The 23,240-nt window shown below is 50.9% G+C and overlaps 1 protein-coding gene across 2 annotated transcripts in view; it reads right to left on the bottom strand.

The window, feature by feature from the left end:
- Nucleotides 1-23,240, bottom strand: part of ARRB1 (arrestin beta 1) — a 73,856-nt gene that overhangs the window by 16,551 nt on the left and 34,065 nt on the right. The window contains exons 1-4 of one of the 2 annotated variants that reach the window (XM_065882132.1): nt 8,081-8,324; nt 5,068-5,098; nt 3,224-3,284; nt 160-204 (exon numbers count right to left, since the gene is read on the bottom strand). In XM_065882132.1, the coding sequence (XP_065738204.1) occupies nt 160-204; nt 3,224-3,284; nt 5,068-5,098; nt 8,081-8,136 (193 nt within the window). In that variant the 5' untranslated portion in view covers nt 8,137-8,324. Of the gene's footprint in view, nt 1-159; nt 205-3,223; nt 3,285-5,067; nt 5,099-8,080; nt 8,325-23,240 lie in introns of those variants that run through there. The other variant, XM_065882133.1, reaches the window with a different exon arrangement.

Here is a 23,240-nt window from a genome sequence, read left to right as displayed (position 1 = left end):
AGGAGCTATCGAGGGAAGTACCAGCAGGGAGGGGCAGGGACAGGTTTGTTGCCTCTCTTACTGCTGATATTCTGCCTGCGAGTCAGGAAGGCCCTCGGCTGGAGGTCATGGAGGAAAAGGAGGCCCCTTGACAGGCTGGGGGTAAGGGCCACAGCTCACCTCTCCTCTCCTTGAGATACTCAGGATCCACCAGGACCACACCATCTGGAGGAAGGACAGAGGGTGAGTAGACTTGACCATTCCAACTTCTGAGCCCCAAACACCAAGTTAAATTTAAACTCAACCATTCGTCTGTCCAAAAGCATCATGAACGAAATGGGGAGGCCAGCGCCCGGTCGATGGTGCCACCATGTCCCCGCCTTACACACCCACCCAGTCTGGCCTGACAGACCCAGCTCACAACTTTGGGCAGATTATTTAACTTCTGTTTCTTCATCTGTTAGTCAGAATAATAAGATGGGTCCAAAACCCCAGTATCAGGTATACTCTGGCATTCAGAAGGTTTGAATTGTAGAAAGGCCATATGGTCCATCTTCCATGGGTTCTCTAATGTCTTCTGCCAGCCCTGGGGCAGCACCCCTTGTCAAACTCATTGATACCCCTGCAGGGAGACGCAAATATTTTCACCAAGAGGGTCACTAAGGTATCGGTGGCCTCCCATCAGTTCAGGTCAGGTTTGCCACTGATTGACTTTTGTGTCAAACTCATGAACATTTTGGGGCTTGCAGAGCTTTGGGATTTGGGATTATCAGATCCTGTAGTACCTACGTCATAGGGCTCCTGTGAGGACGAAATGAGTCAGTATGTGTAAAGTGTTAGACACTGCCTGACACATGTGACACCATGGAGAATGTCCCAAGGCCTGGTCTTGGGAGTACAGAGTCCAGCTGAAGACGAAGGATGTTTTCTCTGCCCAGACCCCAGGAGGCCAAAAAGACTGGCTCAGGGGTCACCCTGTCACCTGCCCTCCCCAGTCTAACCCACAGCCCCCCTCACCCCACACTGACCCCCAGAGCTGACCCCTCAGAGGCCACATTAGGAAGTGAGTGCCCGGAGGGTTCCTGGTCTTCTCCCAGTGCTGGGCAGGTCCAAGGGACGACTGGTCAGGGGGTGCCCACCCCGTGCCCAGAGCCTGACGTGCATCTTCCCTCCTTTTACCGTGGGCTTTCCTCTGGGCCTGGGCACCAGGGGCTGAGTGGAAACTCAATGCAGAGGACATCCCAGCAAGGGCACTTCCCGAACCAGGGGTGTCAAGGAAGGCTCCCTGGGGGAGGGGGAGGGGGAACCAGGTCTTAAGGGCAAGCAAAGGTCATCATTTAGGTGACCAAGGGACAGCCCAAGGTGGGCAGTGGGAAGAGCACGGCTCTGAGGCTTGGGAGAGCAGACCCCAGAGGCGTAGGAGGAAGGAGGGCCGGGCCTGACCTTAAACGTCCTGTCTGTGAGGTCAGGGGGCTCGGACTTGCCCCTGAGTTTGCAGGGTAACCAGGGGTAGAGTTAAACATCGGGAAGACACAACATTGTGAGGGAAAAAGATTTTCTCACTGTGGGTCATTTGAGCAGCTCTGGACGATGCCCCAGCACTCTCTGGGATCTGCAGGGCCTGGCATGAAGCAGGTGCTCTGTGAACACTTGTCAAACAGTTCTCAGGGTACCTGTGTGTGTTAGGGGAGCCAGATCCCTCCTGTCCCTCTCCCCAGTCCCCATGACCCCGCTGCTATCCTTAAAGGCCAAGGGGTGTGAACAGCCCTGGCCTCAGACAGCCTGTAGGAAACTCTGTCTTGGAGCAGGCCACAGGCGAACACAGGGACGCTTGCTCCCTGCCTCCAAGTTCAGGGAGGAGATGGAGATGGTAGAGGGGGCAGTGAGCTTCAGAGGACTCCAGACGGGGCTGGGGAGAAGAAGTGGGGTGGGGTCATAGTACTCCAGGCCAGGAAGGGAGGGGCCTGGAGTAGAGCTGGACCCTGCAGCCCACAGCCTGCTCAGGGACCCCAGGGACTCCCCAGGTCTCCTTCCGTAACGTCACAAAGGCCTTCCTCTCAGCGAGCTGAAACCTCCCACTCTGCTCTCTCTGCTCCCACCTGGGTTCCGGAACCACAAGTCACTCCTGGCCCCTTGGCCCCAGCAAAGCCCGCAGGGATGTGATGACAGGCCACATTCTCTGCCAATTTTTCCCCAAGCAACACATCCTACTTTCTTCACCTGGACTTGGCCTCATGCAGTTTCCAGGGCCCATCCTCCCAAACTGTCACCTTCTTTGGCCTCACTCGGGTTTGTTCACGTCCCTCTTTAATCATTTAACCTCTCTGGGCCTCGTCCACATTTGTAAAATAGGGGTCGTCCTGGGCCTCCCTCCCTCAAACAGTTGTGGGAAGAGGCAATGAGACTGAGGTTCTTTAAGGAGAGCTTTGGTTCTTAGAATCCTAACTGGGGGCGATTCCGCCCCACAAGGGGATATTCGCAAGGTCTAACAACATTTTTGATTGTCGTACTGGGATGGGGGGACTGCTGGTGTCTAAACGGTAGAGACCAGGAATGCTCTAAGCATCCTTCAACAGAGAGGATGCCCCCCGCCAGCAAAGAATTATCCAATTCAAAACGTCAAGAGTGCTGAGGCTGAGAAGCCCTGAACAAGAAAGTCCTTGCAAGGTGCCTTCAGCCACAGCCCAACCTCCGGTAAGAACCCCACGTCAGCGAGGACAGCCTCCATTTCACAAGCCCCTAGGTTTTCCCGTCACCTCCCACCCTTTGCCATTAGGAGGGAGCAGAACAAAGGTTCTGCGAAGCCAGACTGCCTGGGTTTGTTTGAATCCAGGCTCCTCGATCTACTCGCTCTGTGACCTGGAGGAAGTCACTTAACCTCCCTGTGCCTCGTTCTCCTCGGTAAAGCAGGGATGATAATAGTAGCAGTTACCCTCGGTGTTGGGTACATAATAAGGCTCACGATAAGTGGTGGCTGTTGTCATCCTCCTGGTGTCATCAGGACACCGGCCCTGCTTCTTTCCTCAATCCTTCCCACAATTTCCTCTCACAGGTCCCTCAGTTGAAGAGGAAAGTAGCTGCTTGGTAAGCTTTTGCTGACTGAACGCACGTCCTGTTCTTGGTACCAGGCCACTCTGGAGACCTGAAGGCTATTCCTGGGCAGCTTCAACACGCTCTTCTCTGGAAGGAGCCAGGCCAACCCTGCCTCCCCCCGCCCCTCCCTCTCTGGCCTCCAGGGACTCACCCACGGGGTCCACGAGGTCGATGTGGTCCACAAAGTCCCGCTTTCCCAGGTAGACGGTGAGCTGGGGAGGAGAGGCACAGAGGGTGTTAGCAGCTGTGGGCCCCCGCCCTAGAGGAAACCCTGGGAGCTGCCCCTGAAACCCCTGGACCCAACCCTAGCCCTCATCAAAATCCTAACTAGACTTGGACCTGAGCCCCAGTCCTAATACTAACAAGCCCTTGTATAATTTTTAAAGCACCCGTTCATCCCAAAGCCCTGTGAAGAAGTTCTTATTGTTCCCATTTTGCAGATGAGGACACTGAGGCCTGCAGGGATCTTCATGCCAAGCACCACTGAGGGTGGAGAGGCGGCAGCAAAGGAGTCTGCTGGGAGGGGGTGCTGGGTGCATCTCTGAAAGGACGGGGGGACCCAGAGCAGGGCCAGCAGCGCCGAGAGGGTGCTCTGAACACTGAGCTCTGTGCCCTTCACTGCTCCCGGCCTCTGTGCAGCCTGCAGAGATCCACTCGAAGGAGGACTTGTTTTCCGAGGCAGTGAGTGCCCCGCTCGTTAACCAGTCTTCAGGGAAGAACCCCAGAGCTAGAATCCAGAGTGTCATCCTGGATGCTTCCTACTCCTCCCCAATCCCTAAATACTGACGAGTCTCCCTCCACCAGATTTCTCCATCCTCACAGCCAGCCTTGGCTGAACTACACACCAGCCCTTTGATGGTCTGCTGCCTGGAGCCTCCCATACTTCGGACCTTTCTCCCCTCCTTAGCCACACTGGTCATCCTAAAATGCAAATCTAACCATGGTAGTCTGGTCTGAAAACCCTCTGATGGTTCCTCAGTGCCCAGAGGTAAAATGACAAATGAGTTTCATTCCAAATGCCAACTCTGATGGATTGGTAGGGGCTGCCTGGGGCCCTGGGTTGAGAAGAATCCAAGATGGAATATGGGCTCAGCAGGAAAGGGTGAACAGTGATTGGTGATGTCTGCCTCGGGCTCAGAAGGGAGACGTGGGTGATTGGTGATGTCTGCTGTGGGCTCAGAAGGGAGACGTGGGTGCACGTGGTGCTATCTGCCAGCCCAGGCCAGGAGTCCGAGCTCCTAAGCCCGGCCACCTCCCCCTCTCAGCTCCCGCTCCCTCTGCCTCCCTCTTGGCACCCAGACTCCCTACAACTTATATTCACGCCTTGTATGCCCTTTTCCACCCTGCCTTGCCTGGGAATGCATCTTTCCCCACAGAAGCCATCCCTGACCACCCAGGCTGGGTCTGCAGCTATACTTACCACTTTATATTGAAATTACCAGTTTCTGTGTCTACCTCCCACATCTGGCCCTGAGGGGCACGGGCTGTGCCTTATTTATCTCAGTACACCCTACCCCGATTCCCACTGGCTCAGCCTATACCTGACGTGGAATGATGTCAGTAATATGCGCTGAACTGAGAGGAAAGCAGGATGGAGCCTGGGGCCGTATTAAGAAAGAGAACAGGGCAGGCACTGGGAGCTGCCCCGGATAACAGGGCTCAGTAGAGAGGCTCCAGGGGCCGCTCATGCCGGAGGACTCACCACCCCTGAGGACCTTGGCACTCGCTCTGATTATTGCACTCACGGTGCAGCCTCTCCGTGACGGGCCACACCAGGGCAGGGGTTCCCTAAAGTCCAGGAGAGTCGTCCTGCCCCCCTGAGACGGCAAGTTTGCTGACAGGGCCCCTCTCCTTGTAGTCGAGGGCTCCTAAGGACAGGGCTGTGTCTCTCCCTCAGACAGGCTGTGCAGGTCCTTCGCGGCAGTAAAGATGCCGGAAGAGGGGATGAGAGTTTGAGGACAGAGAGGAGACAGGGTGCGGCTGCTACAGACTCACCTTTCCATTGGGGCTCGCCTTCTTGAACACCCTGGGGAGAGAAAGAGCGGGAAGGCCAGGTTAGCATATCCTGCCCAGGGGTAGGTTCCTGCAGGCCGTCCCTCGGCAGGACCAGAACAAGGGGTCTGGAGTGATTTGAAGGCACCAACCAAGCGCTGGGAGCCGGAACAGTGCCTGGCATGATCAGATCTCACTCTCTTCCACTGCCATCCCCACCTGAGACGCCATGCTTGCCTTTATAGGTCCCCTGGGCTCCCTCGACAGCCCCCTCGGTCTGTTCCTCACCCAGCAGGTGGAGGGAGTCTTCCAAGATAGGTCAGGCCTGGCCGCTCATTTGCTCAATGTCCTCCCAGCTCACGCATTGGCACGGCCTTGTGTGTGTGGTTTGCCCTCCCCCTTTACCTCCCAGCTTCACCTCCCCCTACTCTCCCCCATCCTCCAGCCGCAAGCCTGCTTGCCTTTCCTCCAACACACCAGGGTGGTCCGAGGCAGTGAGTGCAACAGTCCCTTCCCTGGGACGTTCTCCCCGCACAGATACACTTGCCCAGCCCCGCGCTTTATACGATGAAGCTTCACCCTGTGCCTACCCAGGGTTCCAAATCCTCTCACTGTACTTTCCCTTTTTCCACAGCACTCACCACTTCCTAACCCACTACATGACTGACTCTCGGATTACATTTACGCCTGTCTACCCTGCTAACGTCACCTCCACGAGGGCAGGATCTTTGTCTCTCTCGTCCACTGATGCGCCCCAAGCACCTAGAACGGCACATCTAGTAGGTGTTTAATAACTCTGTGTTAATGAATGGTAGGCAGCCAGCACTTAATAGATATTAGTTGAGAGGGTGAATGAATGAATTAGTGAAGGAATCAACAGAGGAACTGAGGCCAGGAAGGGAGGGGATGTGCCCACGGCCACACAGCAGAGCACGGATGTGGGGTCGGGCAGAGGCATGGTCCCTGACTCCCGTAAAGTACTCCCTCTGCCTCCCAGAGCACACCCTGGGCCCCAGCAGCTCTTCCTGCTGTCTCCCTGCAGCTGGTCTGGGAGCCTGAGGCCCCTCACCTATCCCCCATCATCCAGCCCCAGAACCGCTCAGAGCAATGTTGGGAGGGAGAGAAGAAAGCTAGAGACGGAGACCCAGAGGCAGAGAAGGTATTGGAGGAGGGAGGGTAGGGAGGGAGGGAGAGGAGGGGGATGCTGGCTCTGGAGATGTGACAATAAAGGATGGAATGAGAGATGGTAAAACAAACAAACAAGAGAGGGAGAGAGAGACAGTCACACACAGAGAGAGATGGAGCAGACACAGAGCAACAGAGCAGACCTGCACGCGCTGAGAGCGATGCAGGCAGCCCACATCCTGGAGGGGCAGGAGGTCCAGCAGGCATCCAGGGCAAGGCGGGGTGAGGCCCACAGTGTCCCAGCGACAGCAGGTCCTCCCAGAAGGGGAGTGGGGTGGTGGCTCTGTGCTGCCTCCGTAGCCCCCCCCATCACTCCTCCCCCTTACTTTTGGGGCCCAAGGGACCACTGATGGGTCTGAGCTTGGTTGGCAAATAAGAGCCTAGCACATCCCTCCCCCACCTCCCCTAGGAGTTCTGGGTTTTTCTCCTCCTCATAAATATTTATCAGTGTTTGGAGTGTGAAGATGCCACAGTCAGCTGGGGTATGATAATTGCTAAAGTGAGAAAAAAATACAGATCACACAGTTTGAACTAGCAGCTCCCAAGCTAAGGCGGGACCTGCAGAGGAGACCAGAGAAGTGACAGGCCACAGAGATCTCAGCTGCTTCCGGAAGCCTCAGTCCACCCCTCAGGAGCCCTGGGTCTGATGGAAAGGAGGGGCCACAAATGCCTGAGGCCATCCCAGTGACCCCTGAGAGGGACCAGCGGCACCCTGGCCACAGGAAGCTGGTGCGGGGGGCCAGCTGGGAGTAGTGATAGAGAGAGAAGGGAGGGAGGGAAGGAAGGAAGAAGCAATTAACATTTTTATAAAGTAGGAACTAGCATTTGTTGAGTGCCCAATTATTTCTCATAACAGCACTGTGAAATGAGCATTATAACCCTCATTTTACAGACAACGAACTCGAGATTCAAAGAGACGTAGTAATTTTCCCAGAAACATACAGCAAGCAAGGGGCTAATAAGTCAGGATTCAGACCCAGCTCTGTCTGTCTGCCTCCAGAGGCTGGTTATTTTCTGTCCAACCCTGCTGCTTTCCTAAAGCAGGTGTTTTTATCAACGTCAGGAATAACAGAAAAAGGGGAAATGAGGACAGGAGCTGGGGGGAGAAATGAAAGGGTGAGGAAGGAGCGACCAGGAGAGTAAGCGTGACGAGGGGCAGGAAGCACGGCCAGCCCAGCAGTGGGAGATGGCCCGCTGCTAACTCAACCAGCCACCAGGCCACCTCCTCAGGAAGCTGGACGCTGATGGCTTCCTCAGACAACAACAACAGCTGCGGGCGCCCTCCAGGCTTGTACGCCCTCAGCATGTCTCAGTATTTTTCCCAGAACACTGTTGTTGATCCTTCCACAATCCCATTTCAGAGATGAGAAAACTGAGGCTCAAAGAGGTGAATTATGGCTGCCTGTCTCCAGAGCCCATGTCCTTTCCACTCTGTCCCACAGCCAAACGGTCCCTGAAACAACTCCACTGGCTCCCTGACCACAATGCAGTCAGAGAAAAGGCCCCTGCAGGGGTGCTTGCAGTTCACTGGGACCCCCACCTGGTGCAGGACCTCAGAGATGGCTTCTGCCTGTCCACTTTGAAGAGCAAGCACAAACACACAAAACTGAGGTAAAAGCCAAACTTCCAGACTGTGGGATGGCTGGGTTTAGTTCATCCCCAAGTCCCGTTTGTACCCCATAAGCCTGACCCTCAGAGCCAAAGCTGGGTCCCACGCAAGAAATACTGGTGGTGTTCTAGCTGATTAAGACTCTCTGGAGATAAGGAACAGAAGCCCACCTAGCAGAGCTCAAGAAAAGGAGAGGGTATGATAAGGAGGCAAAAATCTCACGGGAAGGATATGCAGGCAGGACGCACGGGGGCTGGAGCGGGGAACGGGGAAGCCATCGGCCTCTCAGACGGCTGCTCTCTCTCTCCACCTCTCTCCCTGGGGCTGCATGTTCTCCCGGCTGCACTGCTCTGTGTGCGGCTGCTACATTGCCTCTGTGGACCAACTCTCTACTCACTCAGGGCTTTTCTGCCCCTCCATCACTTTGGCTTTGCATGTGACTCTCACTCCGACCCTATTTCTACTCTGCCTCTGCTCAGCTTCCCACGGTGAACTGGTTGAATGGCCCAATTCCAAATCCCCAGGAGAGGAATTTCATTGGTCAGTTTTGGTCAGGTGTCCGATGCCTGGGCCAATCAGCTAGGCTTAGGGTGTGTCATGTGGTCCATCAGGCATGGGCAGAGGAGGGTCTGTAGAGCAGTGTTTTTCAACCCAGGGGTCACAACCCATTAGTTGACAATGAAATCAACTTACAGAGTTGCCACCAGCACTTTGTTGTTGTTGCTTTTTAATGCAATAGAATAAAAGATACAAGCATCAGGTGCAGATGGCAACGATATAGTAGATACTACTATATTTTACCAATATTCTATTGCCCTCTAAGGCTGGGCATATGGGTGGATCAAATTTCTCCAGTCCTATGAAGTTAGTCGTGCCCATGCAGCTTGCTCTGGCCAAGGAAACATGAGTAGAAGTGCCATATGTCACTTCCGGGCAGAAGCATTTAAGGGCTGGTGCATGATTCCCCATGCTGTTTATATTAGTCTTCTATGGAGGCTATAACAAAGGGTCACAAACTTAGTGGCTTAAAACAACATATATGTATTATCTGGCCGTTCTGTGGTTCAGAAGTTCAAAATGTACCTCACTAGGTTAAAATCAAGATGTTAGCAGGGCTGCGTTCCTTTCCAGAGGCTCTAGGGGTAAATCTGTTTCCTTGCCCTTTCCACCCACATTCCATGTCTCAAGGCCTCTTCCTCCATCTTCAAAGCCAGCAACAGCAGGTTGGGTTCTTACCACATTGCATCGCTCTGACCTCCTCTTCTGCCTCCCTCTTCCACTTTTAAAGACCCTTATGAATACATGTAGCTCCCTATTTAAAGATCAACTGATTTTAGGAACCTTAATTCCATCTGCAACTATAATTCCCCTTTGCCATGTGATATAACATATTCAAAGGTTCCAAGGATTAGGACGTAGACATTGTTGGGGGGCCATTCTTCTGTCTACCACAGCCTCTTTCCTCTATCACTGAAACCAGCAATGATCTGGATGGGAAAGCCTTCAGAGACCGAAATCCCAGGGCTCTCCTGCTAGATGATAGACATGTAGCATGAGAGAGAAAAAAAGCTCTTGAGCCACTGACATTTGGGGGTTGTTTGTAACTGCAGCAGACCAGCTTCTCCTGGCCAATAGGAAAAGTAAATATTATTTAGTAAAACATTTGTTTCAGATGAACTGAGTTACAGTGTAAAATGAATACCATGCTGCACATTTTTAACTGTTTAAAATCCACTGTTCTAGAGAACATGCCCAAAACAAACATGCTGTAGTAGTGTCTGCAGCCTGCTGGATCCTATTTTCTGATTCTGCCGCTTTTCTGTGTGCCTCCAGCCCTCCCAATGTCCCTTTGTGCCTATAGGGAGAGGCCTATATCATGAGGGACCCAGAACGAAGTACCTTCCTAGATAGATTATCCAACAACCAAGAGTTTATAAGTTTGTATAGTACAGCCAAACAATGGAATAATACTACATAGCATTGAAATTATGCTTGCATCTTTCATAACACAGGGAAATGCCTATGATAGAATATTAAGCAGAATAAATCAGGAATCAAAACAGTATTTTTGGCATGAGCTCAACTTTATACTCAATAAATACCCAAAAGAAAGGAGAAGACAAGGTTGTTAATATGGCAATACTCCTCAAACTGATCTATGAATTCAATGCAACCCCTATCAAAAATCGCAGCTGGATTTTTTGCATTAATTGACAGGCTGATCATAAAATTCATATGGAAATGTAATAGCCAAAACAATCTTGAAAAAAAAAAAAGGAACAAAGTTGGAGGACTCAGACTTCCCAAATTCAAAACTTACTACAGAGACTTCCCTGGTGGCACAGTGGTTAAAAATCTGCCTGCCAATGCAGGGGACATGGGTTCGACCCCTGGTCCGGGAAGATCCCACATGCCGCGGAGCAACTAAGCCCGTGTGTCACAACTACTGAGCCTGCGTTCTAAAGCCCGCAAGCCACAACTACTGAAGCCCGTGCACCTAGAGCCCGTGCTCCACAACAAGAGAAGCCACCTCAATGAGAAGCACACGCACCGCAACAAAGAGTAGCCCCCGCTCTCCACAACTAGAGAAGGCCTGCGCGCAGCAACAAAGACCCAATGCAACCAAAAATAAATTAAATAAATAAATTTATTTAAAAAAGAAAAAAACTTACTACAAAGCTACAGTAATCAAGAATGTGTGATCCTGGCATAAAGATAGACATAGAGATCAATGGAACAAAATTGAGAGTCCAGAAATAGACCCATATATTTATGGTCAATTGATTATTAGCAAGGGAACCAAGACAAGTCTTTGGAAATAGTCTTTTCAGCAAATGAATCTTGGACAACTGGATATCCATATGCAAAAGAATGAAGTCAGAGTCCCTCCACTTCACACCATATACAAAAATTAACTCAAAATGTACCAAAGATCTAAATGTAAGAGCTACAACTATAAAACTCTTAGAAGAAAACATAAGTGTAAATCTACATGACCTTGGATAAGACAACGGTTTCTTAGATATGACACCACAAGCACAGGCAACTAAAGGAAAAAGTAGATAAATTGCACTTTATCAAAATTAAAAACTCTGGAGCTTCAAAAGTCACTATCAAGAAAGTAAAAAGACAATCCACAAAATGGAGCAAATATTTTCAAATCATGTATCTAATAAGAGTCTAGTATCCAGGATATATAAAGACCCTATTACGATTCAACAACAAACAGGCAACTCAATTAAAAACAAGCAATGAATTTGAATAGCCATTTCTTCAAAGAAGATACACAAGTGGCCAATAAGCACATGAAAAGATCACTAGCCATGGGGGAAATGCAAATTAAAGCCACAATGAGGGGAATTCCCTGGCTGTCCAGTGGTTAGGACTCTGCCTTCACTGCCAAGGGCCTGGGTTCAATCCCTGGTCAGGGAACTAAGATCCCACAAGCTGCTTGGTGTGGCAGGGCGGGGGGAGCCACAGTGAGATATTTCACACCCACTAGGATAGCTATAGTGAAAAAGAAGGATAGGGACTTCCCTGGTGGCACAGTGGTTAAGAATCTGCCTGCCAATGCAGAGGACATGGGTTCGAGCCGTGGTCCACAAGATCCCACATGCCCCGGAGCAACTAAGCCCATGCGCCACAACTACTGCACCTGCACGCTAGAGCCCGCGAGCCACAACTAGAGCCCGTGTGCCACAACTACTGAGCCTGTGCTCTAGAGCCTGCGAGCCACAACTACTGAAGCCCGCGCGCCTAGAGCCCGTGCTCCACAACAAGAGAAGCCACAGCAACGAGAAGCCCGCGTGCCGCAACGAACAGTAGCCCCCATTCGCCACAACTAGAGAAAGCCCACGCGCAGCAACAAAGATCCCATGCAGCCAAAAATAAACAAATAAGTAAATAAAATTTAAAAAAAAAAAGAAAAAGAATAACAATAGCAAGTGTTATCAAGGGTGTGGAGAAACAAGAACCCTCGTACATTGCTGGTGGTAATGTAAAGCAGTGCAGTCGCTTTGGCAAACAGTCTGGCTGTCCCTCTAAACATTAAACAGAGTTAACATATGACCCAGCAATTCCATTCCTAGGTAGATACCCAAGAGAACTGAAAATGATGTCCACACAAAAACTTGTACATAAATGGCATAGTGGCATTATTCATAACAGTCACAAAAAGTGAAAAAAAAGTCCATCAATTGATGAATCTATTTTTTTAAATGCGGCATATACATTCAGTGGAATATTATTTAACCATAAAAAGGAATGAAGCACTGATTCATGCTACAACATGGATGAACCTCGAAAGTATTGTATTAAGTGAAAGAAGCCAGACACAAAAAACCATATATTGTGTGATTCCACTTACACGAAATGTCCAGAATAGGCAACTACATAGAAACAGAAAGAAGATCAGTGGTTACCCGGGGCTGGTGGGAGGGGGAAATGGGAAGTGATTGCTAATGGGGTGATGAAAATATTCTGGAATTAGATAGTGGTGATGGTTATACAACCTTGTGAAAATACTCAAAAACACTAAAACTGCTAACATTATGGTATGTAAATATCTCAGTTTTAAAAACTAAAACTAAAAACAACCCCAAAAAATGAATGAAAGGAAAGGAAATGTGCCTAAATGTTAACAGGGGTTGAAGGAAACTCCGTCCACCCACCCACTCATTCCTTTATATCCCTTATTTTTCCATGTTGTACAATGAGCACAAATTACTTCATAAAGATGCCAGGGCTTCCCTAACAAGGTATGTTTCAAGTCTTAGTGAGAAAAATATTGTAAGCACAGTAGAGAAAATATGGATCCTGTCATTTGGATCCTTTGATGCTAGAATCTCTGATTCTGCGATTTTACAAGCCAGAGTCCACATCTCTGTGATTCCTCAGCAACTTCCCCAAGCCTGCTGTGTCAACTGCTAGAACTGCGTGCTGTGTCTTCTGCTCAGCACTCTCCTTCTCCGGGAAGCTTTCCCTGACTTCCCCCCAGGTCTGGATTAGACGCCCCCCAACTCCCACACCCAGTGTGTCTCCGTCACAACATTTACCACACTCTGTAAAAGTCTGTTTACTCACCCTCTGCTTCTCTTTCATAACTTATATGAGAGTAGAGATCTTATTTGTATTTTTGACACTGGATCCCTGGGGCACAGCACGGTGCCTGGGCCACAGTAGGTGCTCAGTAAATAAAAACAGGTGGGATGCTGTTGAATGAATGCCCTAAGAGAGAATTAGTCAATAGTGAGGATGGATGACGTTTAAAAAGATGGTGGGGATGGTCCTTTGCTCTGGTTGAGTGGACTCCAGGGATTTCTTCTTCTATGTATGCTTCTCTTTGGCTGTCAGGATCAATAGGCACCGGGGCTTAGAAAATACTTCATAGGGGCAGGGTCCCAGCCACCATCAGGCTGAGCCAGGTATACAACTGATACACCCACACGGGCTCGGCTCAGCTTTGACCAATGACTCTCCCATTTATCATTCACTTACCCGGTAAACATTCACACTCCTACCACTGCCAGGCTCTGCAGGCACTAAGATGTTCCTGCTGACAAAAAACCACGGTATAGTCAAGTAGATAAACCCACCAATCACGTCGGCCACCGTGCATTAAGCTTTCCCTGCAATCCAGGTGCTGTGCTAAGAACTTCACACACATTAAGATAGTATATTATGCCATCTCAACATTCCCGTTTTTCAAAGGGAAACCTGAGCTTCAGAGACCGTGAATAACTTAATCAATGTCTCAAAGCCAGCATCAGAAAACTCATACAGGAGAGGAAGCCCATGAACGGGCTGCCTATGGGAAATCATTTAGCCAAACATGTCTTACTCAGCATCAGAAAACTCATCTTGTAGAGCTTATCCACGAACGTAGATTCACTACCAGTGAACTGAGAGAGCACTGGCAACAATTCAATCCTTTGCAGCGTCAGAAAATTCATGTTAGATAAAAATGCTATGAATGTCGGGAGACCTTCAGATGTTAAGCTCAATCAACAACAGAAAACTCATCCAGGAGAGAAAACAGGTGCCAGTTACTACTCTAAGTGCGTCATAAATATTAACTCATTTGTTCCTCCAACAACATATGAGGAGGTACGACTATCCCACTTTCGCAGATGAGGAAACTGAGGCACAGAGGGTCTAAGTCATTTGCCCAAGGTCACACAGCTAGTAAGGTGCTCATCTTGATATTGGAACCCAGGCAGTCTAGCTGCAGGGATGACACTTTTCACCACTCACAATACTACCTTATAGGTAGGATTGTGTGGTTCTGTCTGAGGGGGTCAGGAAAGGCTTCAGGGAGGAAGTAGCAATGAGGGGGATCTTGAAGAACACACAGAGGTGTGGAAGAGGTGACAGCACTGCAGGTGGGGGCCTCACAACTGAGTCCACTGTGCGTTTGAGAGACAGTCGGCAATCTGCAGTATGTCCCAAGTGCCTGGGAGGAGCACCAGGGAAGAGGATGGGCCAGAGAAGGGTCCACCGCTTCCCTGATAGTCACGGAGCACCTCCATGCCCAGGCCCTGGGCTAGGTATAAAGGGCCTCGAATGCCAGACTAAGGACCTCAGACCATATCCAGAAGGCAATGGGGAGCCATAGGCACTTAGGGGGAAGGAGAATGGCCAGGACTGTACCTTGGACACAGAGATGCTGTCACCCCATACCTTTCCCCCATCCCTGTGCCTGACAGCAATCATAGCTCAGCTGGGTAGGGTGGGGACCTGCAAGGGGGCATTCACCCTCAGTACACCCGCCCTACATTCTGACCCACTTTCCTGGGTGTGAGAACAGCCATCAGGGAGCCGGGAGGTGTGAGGAGCAGGTAGCTGCGGCAGCAAAGAGGTTTCTAGAGCCCTTATCACACCCTCCCTGGTAGCAGAGTTATTTGTGTGTAGGCTTGTCTGCTCTGCCAGAACTGAACAGCCCTCCCTGTGTCAGAACAGTGCCTGCCTGTTTACCCACCATTAGTGCACCTGCTTCTCAGGACAGCCCAGGACAGGGGAGGAGGCAAGAAGACAGGAGATGTCACCCCTGTTTCACAGATTTGGGGAGCATGAGGGATCACAGTGTAGCCTGCTTTATTTCCCAGACGGAGAAATCAACGGAAGAGAAGAATCTTGCACCCGGCCAAGAAACTAAGGCCCAGAGAGACTCTGGGGTGTGTCCAGTCACAGACTGGGAGGAGAGCCCCAGGCTTCTGGTGCTCCTGTCACACGCCTGCTCAGAATCGTGCATGGCTTCCTTGGGCACAGGCCTGAGGGGTGAGGGGTGGTGGATGGGGGTCTGGCCAAGTCAAGCTCCCGGGCTCCAGACTTCTCACAGGCGTCTAGGCAGACAGCAATTGCTCCAGCCTCTTGTCCACATTCATGTGTTCACTTTTCTAGCCATGATCCATATATGTGAAGATTTCCAGGGGGTGCAGAGTGAGGGAGGAGGGGAGCCACCAGATGGCCACGGACAGAGGGGAGAGTTTCTTAAAGGAGTCTGGCCCATTTTCTAGTAACCCACAAAACTGGAGATCTGAAATTGAAAGCTAGTAATTTCACCAAGCAGGCTGGCAGCTGGATCCCAAAGAGCCCACAAACTGCACCTGAATGCTCTCCAGCTTTCTCGAGGGTTGAGAGGCAGGAAGGGAAGGGTGCTGGCAGAGGAAACAGTGCAGACGCTGAAGCACGCAGACCCCGCCTGAGTCCTGTGTGACCTTGAGTTTTGCTTCCTCTCTGAGGCATACGTTCCATCATCTGGAAAGTGGGGTTGATATCTACCCCACAGGTGAAGGCATATATAAAGCCTTGGTACCTAGTAGGGAATGATAAAGGGAAGCGGACATCATTGGGACTGTAATTATTATTGCTCTTATCCTCATTCCCTGAGCCAACACTCTGCCTTCCCTCCAGCGCCCAGGGGAGAGTTCTTGCCCAGCTGTCCCTCAGGTGGGAGGGGATGGTTATATTAACTCCACCGGAGACAAACAAGTTTTTTTAGCTGTCTCTCTCTCAGTCTTGGGTAGAAAACAGCAGTTTATGATATTCTCTTCCTAGTTTAGCCCCTCACATTCCAGAAATCTCCAGGGACATGCCCTGTTATTCCCTCTTTCTGTAATAGCCTTTCTATCGGTTCTCCCACTGCAATCCCTCCCATCCTTCTTCCCAATGTCACCTCATCCAAGAAGCCTTCCCTGACTGCTTCAGCTTAAAGTGTCCTTGCCCTGACCCCTTCCTCCTTCCCTCTCTCCATCCATCTCTGCTACTCCCCTCCTTGCTTTTCTTCCTTTTTTTCCAATCTCTGGGCCTGACACTGTTCTTACCTCCAGAAGATACAGGCCCCTGTGCCCTGTCACCAGGACACCTGCACTCTGGAGCAGGGAGAGAGAGAGATACTCCACAAATAAACAAAACCCTCCCTCAGAAGCACAGCAGGAGGGTGGGATGATACAATGTATGATGTGCCCAGCTCAGCTTCAGGCACACAATAGCCACCCATACATGCACTTCTCCCTTCCTCGCCTCTATTCTGCCCCATGTCCCCTCAGCATCCACACGAGCCTGCACATCTCTGCTCCCCAGTGGATGGCGTGGAGTGAAATACTGACAAGCTCCAGAGAGCAGGAACCCTGTCTTCCTTCAGTCATCTTCCTTGGTATATAGTGGGTGCTTAGTAAATATTTCGAATGAATGAATAAATGCATAAACAAGGGCCAAACCCTGAGCTTGAAGATGGGGAAAAATAGGACTTGGGCCAAGAGGCGATTCAGAGGCGGGCCGCCTGGCCGCCAGGATAAAACACGGGTGTGTGACGCGGCAGCCATGGTTTTCCCAGTGGGAAGACTTTATTCAAAGTTCTACTTGCTTGTGTGTGTGTGTGTGTGTGTGTGTGTGTGTGTGTGTGTGTGTGTGTGTGTTTTGTTTTTGTTTTTGCCAATTTGCACATATAAACTTTTAGGGATACAGAAGAACATATAATAAAATAAGATATTGATTCAGAAGTGTTACTTTTTTCTCCATTGTCACATTTCATGAAATATCAGAACAGATCAGTAGGGCAGTGCATCTCCCACTTTGCTTCAACCACTCTGGGGGCCAGTCAGGGGCTGAGAGCCCTCTGTGGTCAGGAGCTCTGTCCAGATTGAAAGGTATGGCCTAGGATAGTGGCTCTTTCTTGAGAAAGAATTTTGGGGAGAAAACCCCACATCTTATATTTAGCTAGATACAGTGCCCATGATGGGCTGGAGCTGGCTTGTACAGGCTCATAGAGCCGACTGTCACACTTGTAGGAATGTTGTGAGCTAGTTGTTAAACACAGCCATTGCCAATGGCTCTCTGCTGGGGGTGAAGTGGCTGTCTCAGCCCCCTGGGGGACATTTGGCAATGTCTAGAGACATCTGGGTGATCACGACTTGGGGGAAGGGTGCTACTGGCATCTAGTGGGCGGAGGTCATGGGTGCTGCCTGCACAATGTGTAGGCCGGCCCCTTCCCTGCTCCCAACAAAAAACCTCGAGCCCAAATATTAACAGTGCTGATGGTGAGAAATCCTGATCCAAAATTACAATTAAATAAATTATATTAAAAACAAAGGGAGGGGGACTTCCCTGGTGGCACAGCGGTTAAGAATCTGCCTGCCAATGCAGGGGACACAGGTTCGATCCCTGGTCCAGGAAGATCCCACATGCCACGGAGCAGCTAAGCCCATGAGCCACAACTACTGAGGCTGTGCTCTAGAGCCTGCGAGCCACAACTACTGAGCCCTCGTGCCACAACTACTGAAGCCCACACGCCTACAGCTTGTGCTCCGCAACAAGAGAAGCCACCGCAATAAAGAGTAGCCACCACTCTCCACAACTAGAGGAAGCCCTCATGCAGCAAAAAAGACCCAACGTAGCCAAAAATAAATAAATAAATTTTTTTAAAAGTTAAAAAAAACAACAAAGGGAGGGCTTCCCTGGTGGCGCAGTGGTTAAAAATCCGTCTGCCAATGCAGGGGACACGGGTTCGAGCCCTGGTCCAGGAAGATCCCACATGCTGCGGAGCAACTAAGCCCATGCACCACAACTACTGAGCCCGCACTCTAGAGCCCGCGAGCCACAACTACTGAGCCCTGCACCACAACTACTGAAACCCGTGTGCCTACAGCCCGTGCTCCGCAACAAGAGAAGCCACCGCAATGAGAAGCCCGCGCACCGCAATGAAGAGTAGCCCCCGCTCGCCACAACTAGAGAAAGCCCGCGCACAGCAACGAAGACCCAATGCAGTCAAAAATAAAATGAATAAATAAATTTATTAAAAAAAAACTATCAACACTCATTTAAAAAAAATAAAGGGAATAAATACTCAAAACTTATCACTTACTATTTTTTTTACTAAATTTCTCTATAAAGATGGTGCCCTACTGTGCATCTCTTCCCAACTCCATGTTCAATGACATGACATTAGTAGGGTGAAATCCTTGGTGGAAGAATTTAAACCACAGAAATCGGCAAATACTACAACCCCACCCCCCCTTTTTTTCTGGATAGCCAGCTGTTACCAGTGGACCATTGGATGTGACCCTAAATAGAGGAGGGAAATTCGGAAGCCTGGTGGATGCTTCTAAGTTTCCAGCCCAGGCAAATGGCTCAGCATCAGCCTGCTGTATGCAGTCACAAACTCTACACACCTCACACACACACACACACACACACACACACACACACACACACACACCATGCATACACACAGAGACACATACCCACAAACACCACACACACACAACACACACCACACATACCCTACACGCCCTACACATGTACCTACAGGCACAACACACACCACGCATGTACAAAACACACCACATACCACACCACACGCATCGTGCACACTTGCACCACACACATACCACGTATGCTTCACATCTCACACCACATATATACCACTTACACTTATACACACCACATACACAGACCACACACACAAATACTAAGCACACTCCATGTGCACACCTGCATCACACACCCCACACACATCTCACCTACAACTCCCCCGACGTACACCATACACACACCACGTAAACACACGTGCTCCCACAGCAGCCCTCTAGCCAGCAGAAGACTAACTGAAGTCATGAGAATAAGAGAATGCCAATCCGGGACTTCCCTGGCGGTCCAGTGGTTAAGACTCCGCGCTTCCACTGCAGGGGGCACGGGTTCAATCCCTGGTTGGGGAACTAAGATCCTGCATGCCACACGGTGCGGCCAAAACAAAAAGAGAATGCCAATCTGTCTGACCACCTTCTTTTGATGTCTGAGCACCTCTGCCATAATTTACTGTCTCCTCAACCCAAAGACCATCCTTCCCACACACACCCACACCCAGCTTGCCAAAGCAAAGGTCTCGACACCCCCCAGGAGCACCATCCTGTGACCCCATCCCAGGCCCATTCCTCTTAGCCACTGGAGCCCTGACTCAGTGGTCGCCCATCCCTGCCCTGTGCCCAGCTGTCTGTAGGCTCCAGAGCAGAGCCCGGTTGCCTGTGGCCTCCAGGGCCTGGCCTCCACCCCTTCCCAGGACCCATGACAAGCAGTTCCCTTGGTGACCCCACCCACCTGGCCCCTTTAACTGCCACCAGATGCTGGTAAGCCAAGCCTCCATCTCCAGCCAGACCCTCTCTGACCCCATACCCCCTAGCCTTGGGACATGTATACTCGGATGTCCCCAGACTCCTCACACAAGTCCCAAACAGACTTCCTGTCTGCCCGCACCTGTTCCTTGCCTACACTCTCTGCCCCTGCCCACCCCAGAGGTCAGCACACAGGAAATGCTCCAGGCACATCTCATGGATAAAGGAATAAATTATGTAAGTCCTATAAAGAAAGGAAAAAACAAACTTCCTTATGAGGCAGATAGGAAGTCTTACCCCATTTTACAGATGAGAGCCCTGAGTCTCGGTGAAATTAAGGGACCAGCCCAGGAGCAGTAGCTGAGGCAAGGCGGGGCACTGTGTGGGAAGGAGGGAGGCCGTGGAAGACCCAGTGCTGGGGGCTGCAGGCAGCAGCAGTTAGGCCAGGGCAGCCCGTGCAGAATCAGCTCTCCCCAGCCCCAAGTCAGGGGGTTAGTTACAAACAAAAGGAAAAGGCGTTCCTGATACATGTCCTGTTTCCTCTCCTCCTCTGGGCTTCTCAGGCCTTGGAGGGCGGAGGTCTCTGGGCTGGCAGTAGTCAGTCTGTGCACGGACAGGCAGAAGGTGAGCGTCTCCAGGGGCCCTTTCCACTCCAGCAGTTTGGCCTGTGTGGAGACAGGCTCCCGAGTGACCCTCAAGTTACCCTTCCCAGCCTGGAGGAGCAACCCCTGATCCCCAGTGGGTACTCATCACAGCCAGGCACCTCCTTCCATCAGACTGTTCCATAAAGGCATCTCGACTGGGAAGCCTTTCCTGTCACCCTTACTCGCTATGGGAGCCCCTCTAAAGCACCCCCTTCTTCCCTTCTGCCCTGCCCCACAGCAGCCTAGCCCCTTACTCTGCCCAGCTCTCTGTGGCTATTCCCTGTAGACCAGAGTTCCCCATGAATCAGGCCAGGGAGGCAGGGAGCAAAGGCAGAGGCCATCAAATGGGGCTTCTTAAGTGAGAGAAAGAGATGAGCCTCCCCCATCAAACAGGGAGACAGGGGGCCTTCCTGAGGGCAGAGGTCATATCTCCTCTATCAGATAAGAATTCCCTGAGGGAAGTGGCCACTACTCCTCCATCAGATAGGAGGCTGCTGCAGACAAAGTTCATGCTTCCTTCCTCAGACAAGGAGCTACTAGAGGACAAGAGGGCTATGTCCCCTCCATTGGATCGGAAGTCCCAGGAAACAGGAGCCACATCCCCCCTCCCTGCCCCCAACCAGCAGACCGGAGTCTCTCTCCTGGAGAACAGGACCATGGCCCCTCCATCAGACCATGAGCTCCCAGAGGGCTGTCTGCTGCCTCCTCAGCAGTTCCCAAAACAGACTTCAGTTCCGTCTGAGACTCGCAGGACTTCCCCCTGGGGCAGAACTAGGGGAAGTCTTGCCCACAACCTCCCTTGCACAAGGTCCCATGCCAACTTCCCATTCATGCCCGCAACTGAACAGAAGCTGCTTTGCCATCCTTAAGACAGGCATGTGTCTGGGCAAAGGCCAGCAGCTGTCTATTTCAGCCAGGAATGTTGACCTCTTGAGAAAGAGCAATGGGGATGACTGGGAGATCCCTGACAAGAGGATGCCCAGGACAGGCCGTGCACCCAGCTCTGGCCTGGAAGTGACCAGGTGTGTGGGCTAGATGGGTCTCTGCTCCTGACTCTGTCACTAAATGGGCAAACCTCTTCCCCGTGTGGCCACTAACACCCCCCGCCCATCTCCAAACTTTGTCAGCACCCACTGCTGGTTAAAGTGGCAGGAGGCAACAGGGAGGAGGGACGGCAGGGCCCTTCCCAGGTCCCACCTTGAGGACATCACTGGCCTTCCCCAGGGGCTGCCCCTGAGCCTGGTTCAAGCTGCCTCCACGATAGTCTTCCCTATATGAGCCAACTCCAGGGAGCTGCTATTAGTTATCATTGATCCACAAAGTGCTTTGCCGACACTTTATGAGCTCAGCCTCACCCGGGGCCCTGGGGGCTAGTCGCACGAGGCAGAAACCGAGCAGGAAGCCCAGGCCCCTGGGCAGAGCCAGGGGGCAGCTGAGCCCCGAGATCAAGACCCAGACAAACCCAAGACCAGCACTCAGTAAATGTTACCTGAATGCACAGTCACTGAAAGGCAACCTGACCGGATTTGGTAACTAAATCTGGGTGTATTTTCTTCTTAAGAAATAATAATAATTATTATTATTATAACTGATGTTTATTAAGTGTCAGGCACTATTCTAAACACTGTATTTAACTCATTTAATCCTCACAAGAACCCTGTAAGGTAGATACTCTTATTATCGCCACTCTATATATGAGGAAACACAGAGAAATTAAGTAACTTGCTCAAAGTCACATAGTAGAAATAAGAAACGTAAGCAGTTCAAACCAAACGCTTGATAAATTAGGAAATAAAAATATAGTAACGCTTCTGGGTTTTAAAAGAATGAGATACTGTTGAAAGATACAATTTATCCTAAGTGTGTTCCAAACCAAATACTTTCATTATTGGACATCCTTGGTATAGTTCCAATGTAAAAGGTTCTCTGAAAGAGGAATATTACAAACGTACAAGACGTGCTTGTCAGTCATCCCCAAATCATAGTTTTCTTGTGAAACTTTGAGTGGTTTTATTAAACTTTAGAAAACAAACCCCAAAAACCACAATAACAATTATTTTAAGATTTATCATTTATTTGTCATATGCTAAGTATTTGACCTACTCCTCCTGTTTAATCTTGAGAACAACTGAAGGGGAAAAAAGACGCATTATTCCCTCGGGGGCTTTACTGAGACCCCAGGCTGAGGGTACCTATCTCATACACCTCCTTGGTGGGCGTAATCCAGCGGGGGTTTGCCCCCCAGGATGGGAGCTGCTCCAGGGCAGGAACTGTGCTCCGGCTCAGACAAGGTACAACATAAAGGAGTTAAGGGCTGCGGTGAGGCAGGCCTGCTGTTTCATCAGCCTGCACTTCAGCCCTCTAGAGTGTTAAGTGAGGCCCCGGCACACAGTTAGAACTCTGTAAGTGGTGAAAATACTAACGGGCACCACCATCCCCACAAGAAACAGACTCGCTGGGCGGCCCTGGGCAGGTCCCCAAAGAACAGGGTTCAGCTGGTTCACCAGCTCTCCGTGAGGGTCACGTCACCTCGTACGGGCCTGGGCCGCTGAGAGGAGGTGATGGGTATGAGGAGTTCCTGGGAGGCCAGAGTGCTGGGCAGAGACCAAGGCCTGTTATCAGGACAAGGCTGAATTATCGAGCATTTTTAAGAAATGCATTTCCATTACTTCCAAAAACATACAGGCTTGCAGATGAGGTGGGCACAGTGAAGCCAGCCAAGTGCAGCTGCTTCAGTGAGACAGCCAGCAGGAGAGGGCATTCCAGGGCATCTCTGAACCTCTCCCCAGAGCACACCCTGGGGCTTGGCAGTCTACCTTCCACCTGCTCCTCACATGGATTTGGGGGCGGGGGTGGGGTGTGAGAAACCTGCCGGGAGGCACAGCGCTGGGCCTTAGCTACCAAACTGTCTGAAGTGACAACTCAGTACCAGCTCCACCTGCCGCAACCTAGACGCTCAGGCCATCTTTCCTCGAACCTCAGGGAGACCATGCAAACGGTGAAGGAAATGGAAAAGAGCAACTGGAAACGGGGTCCAGATCTCTACCCTGGCACTTAACGGCTGCTCACCTCACCTGTCCTCACCTGGAGAGTGGGATCATATGACCACCTCCAGGCTGTGGAGGGGAATGA

Source organism: Phocoena phocoena, chromosome 8 (genome assembly GCF_963924675.1).
Source record: "Phocoena phocoena chromosome 8, mPhoPho1.1, whole genome shotgun sequence".
NCBI classification, from domain to species: domain Eukaryota; kingdom Metazoa; phylum Chordata; class Mammalia; order Artiodactyla; family Phocoenidae; genus Phocoena; species Phocoena phocoena.
The sequence above is the reverse complement of the archived record's forward strand: the minus strand, read 5'-3'. Positions and strand labels throughout refer to the sequence as shown.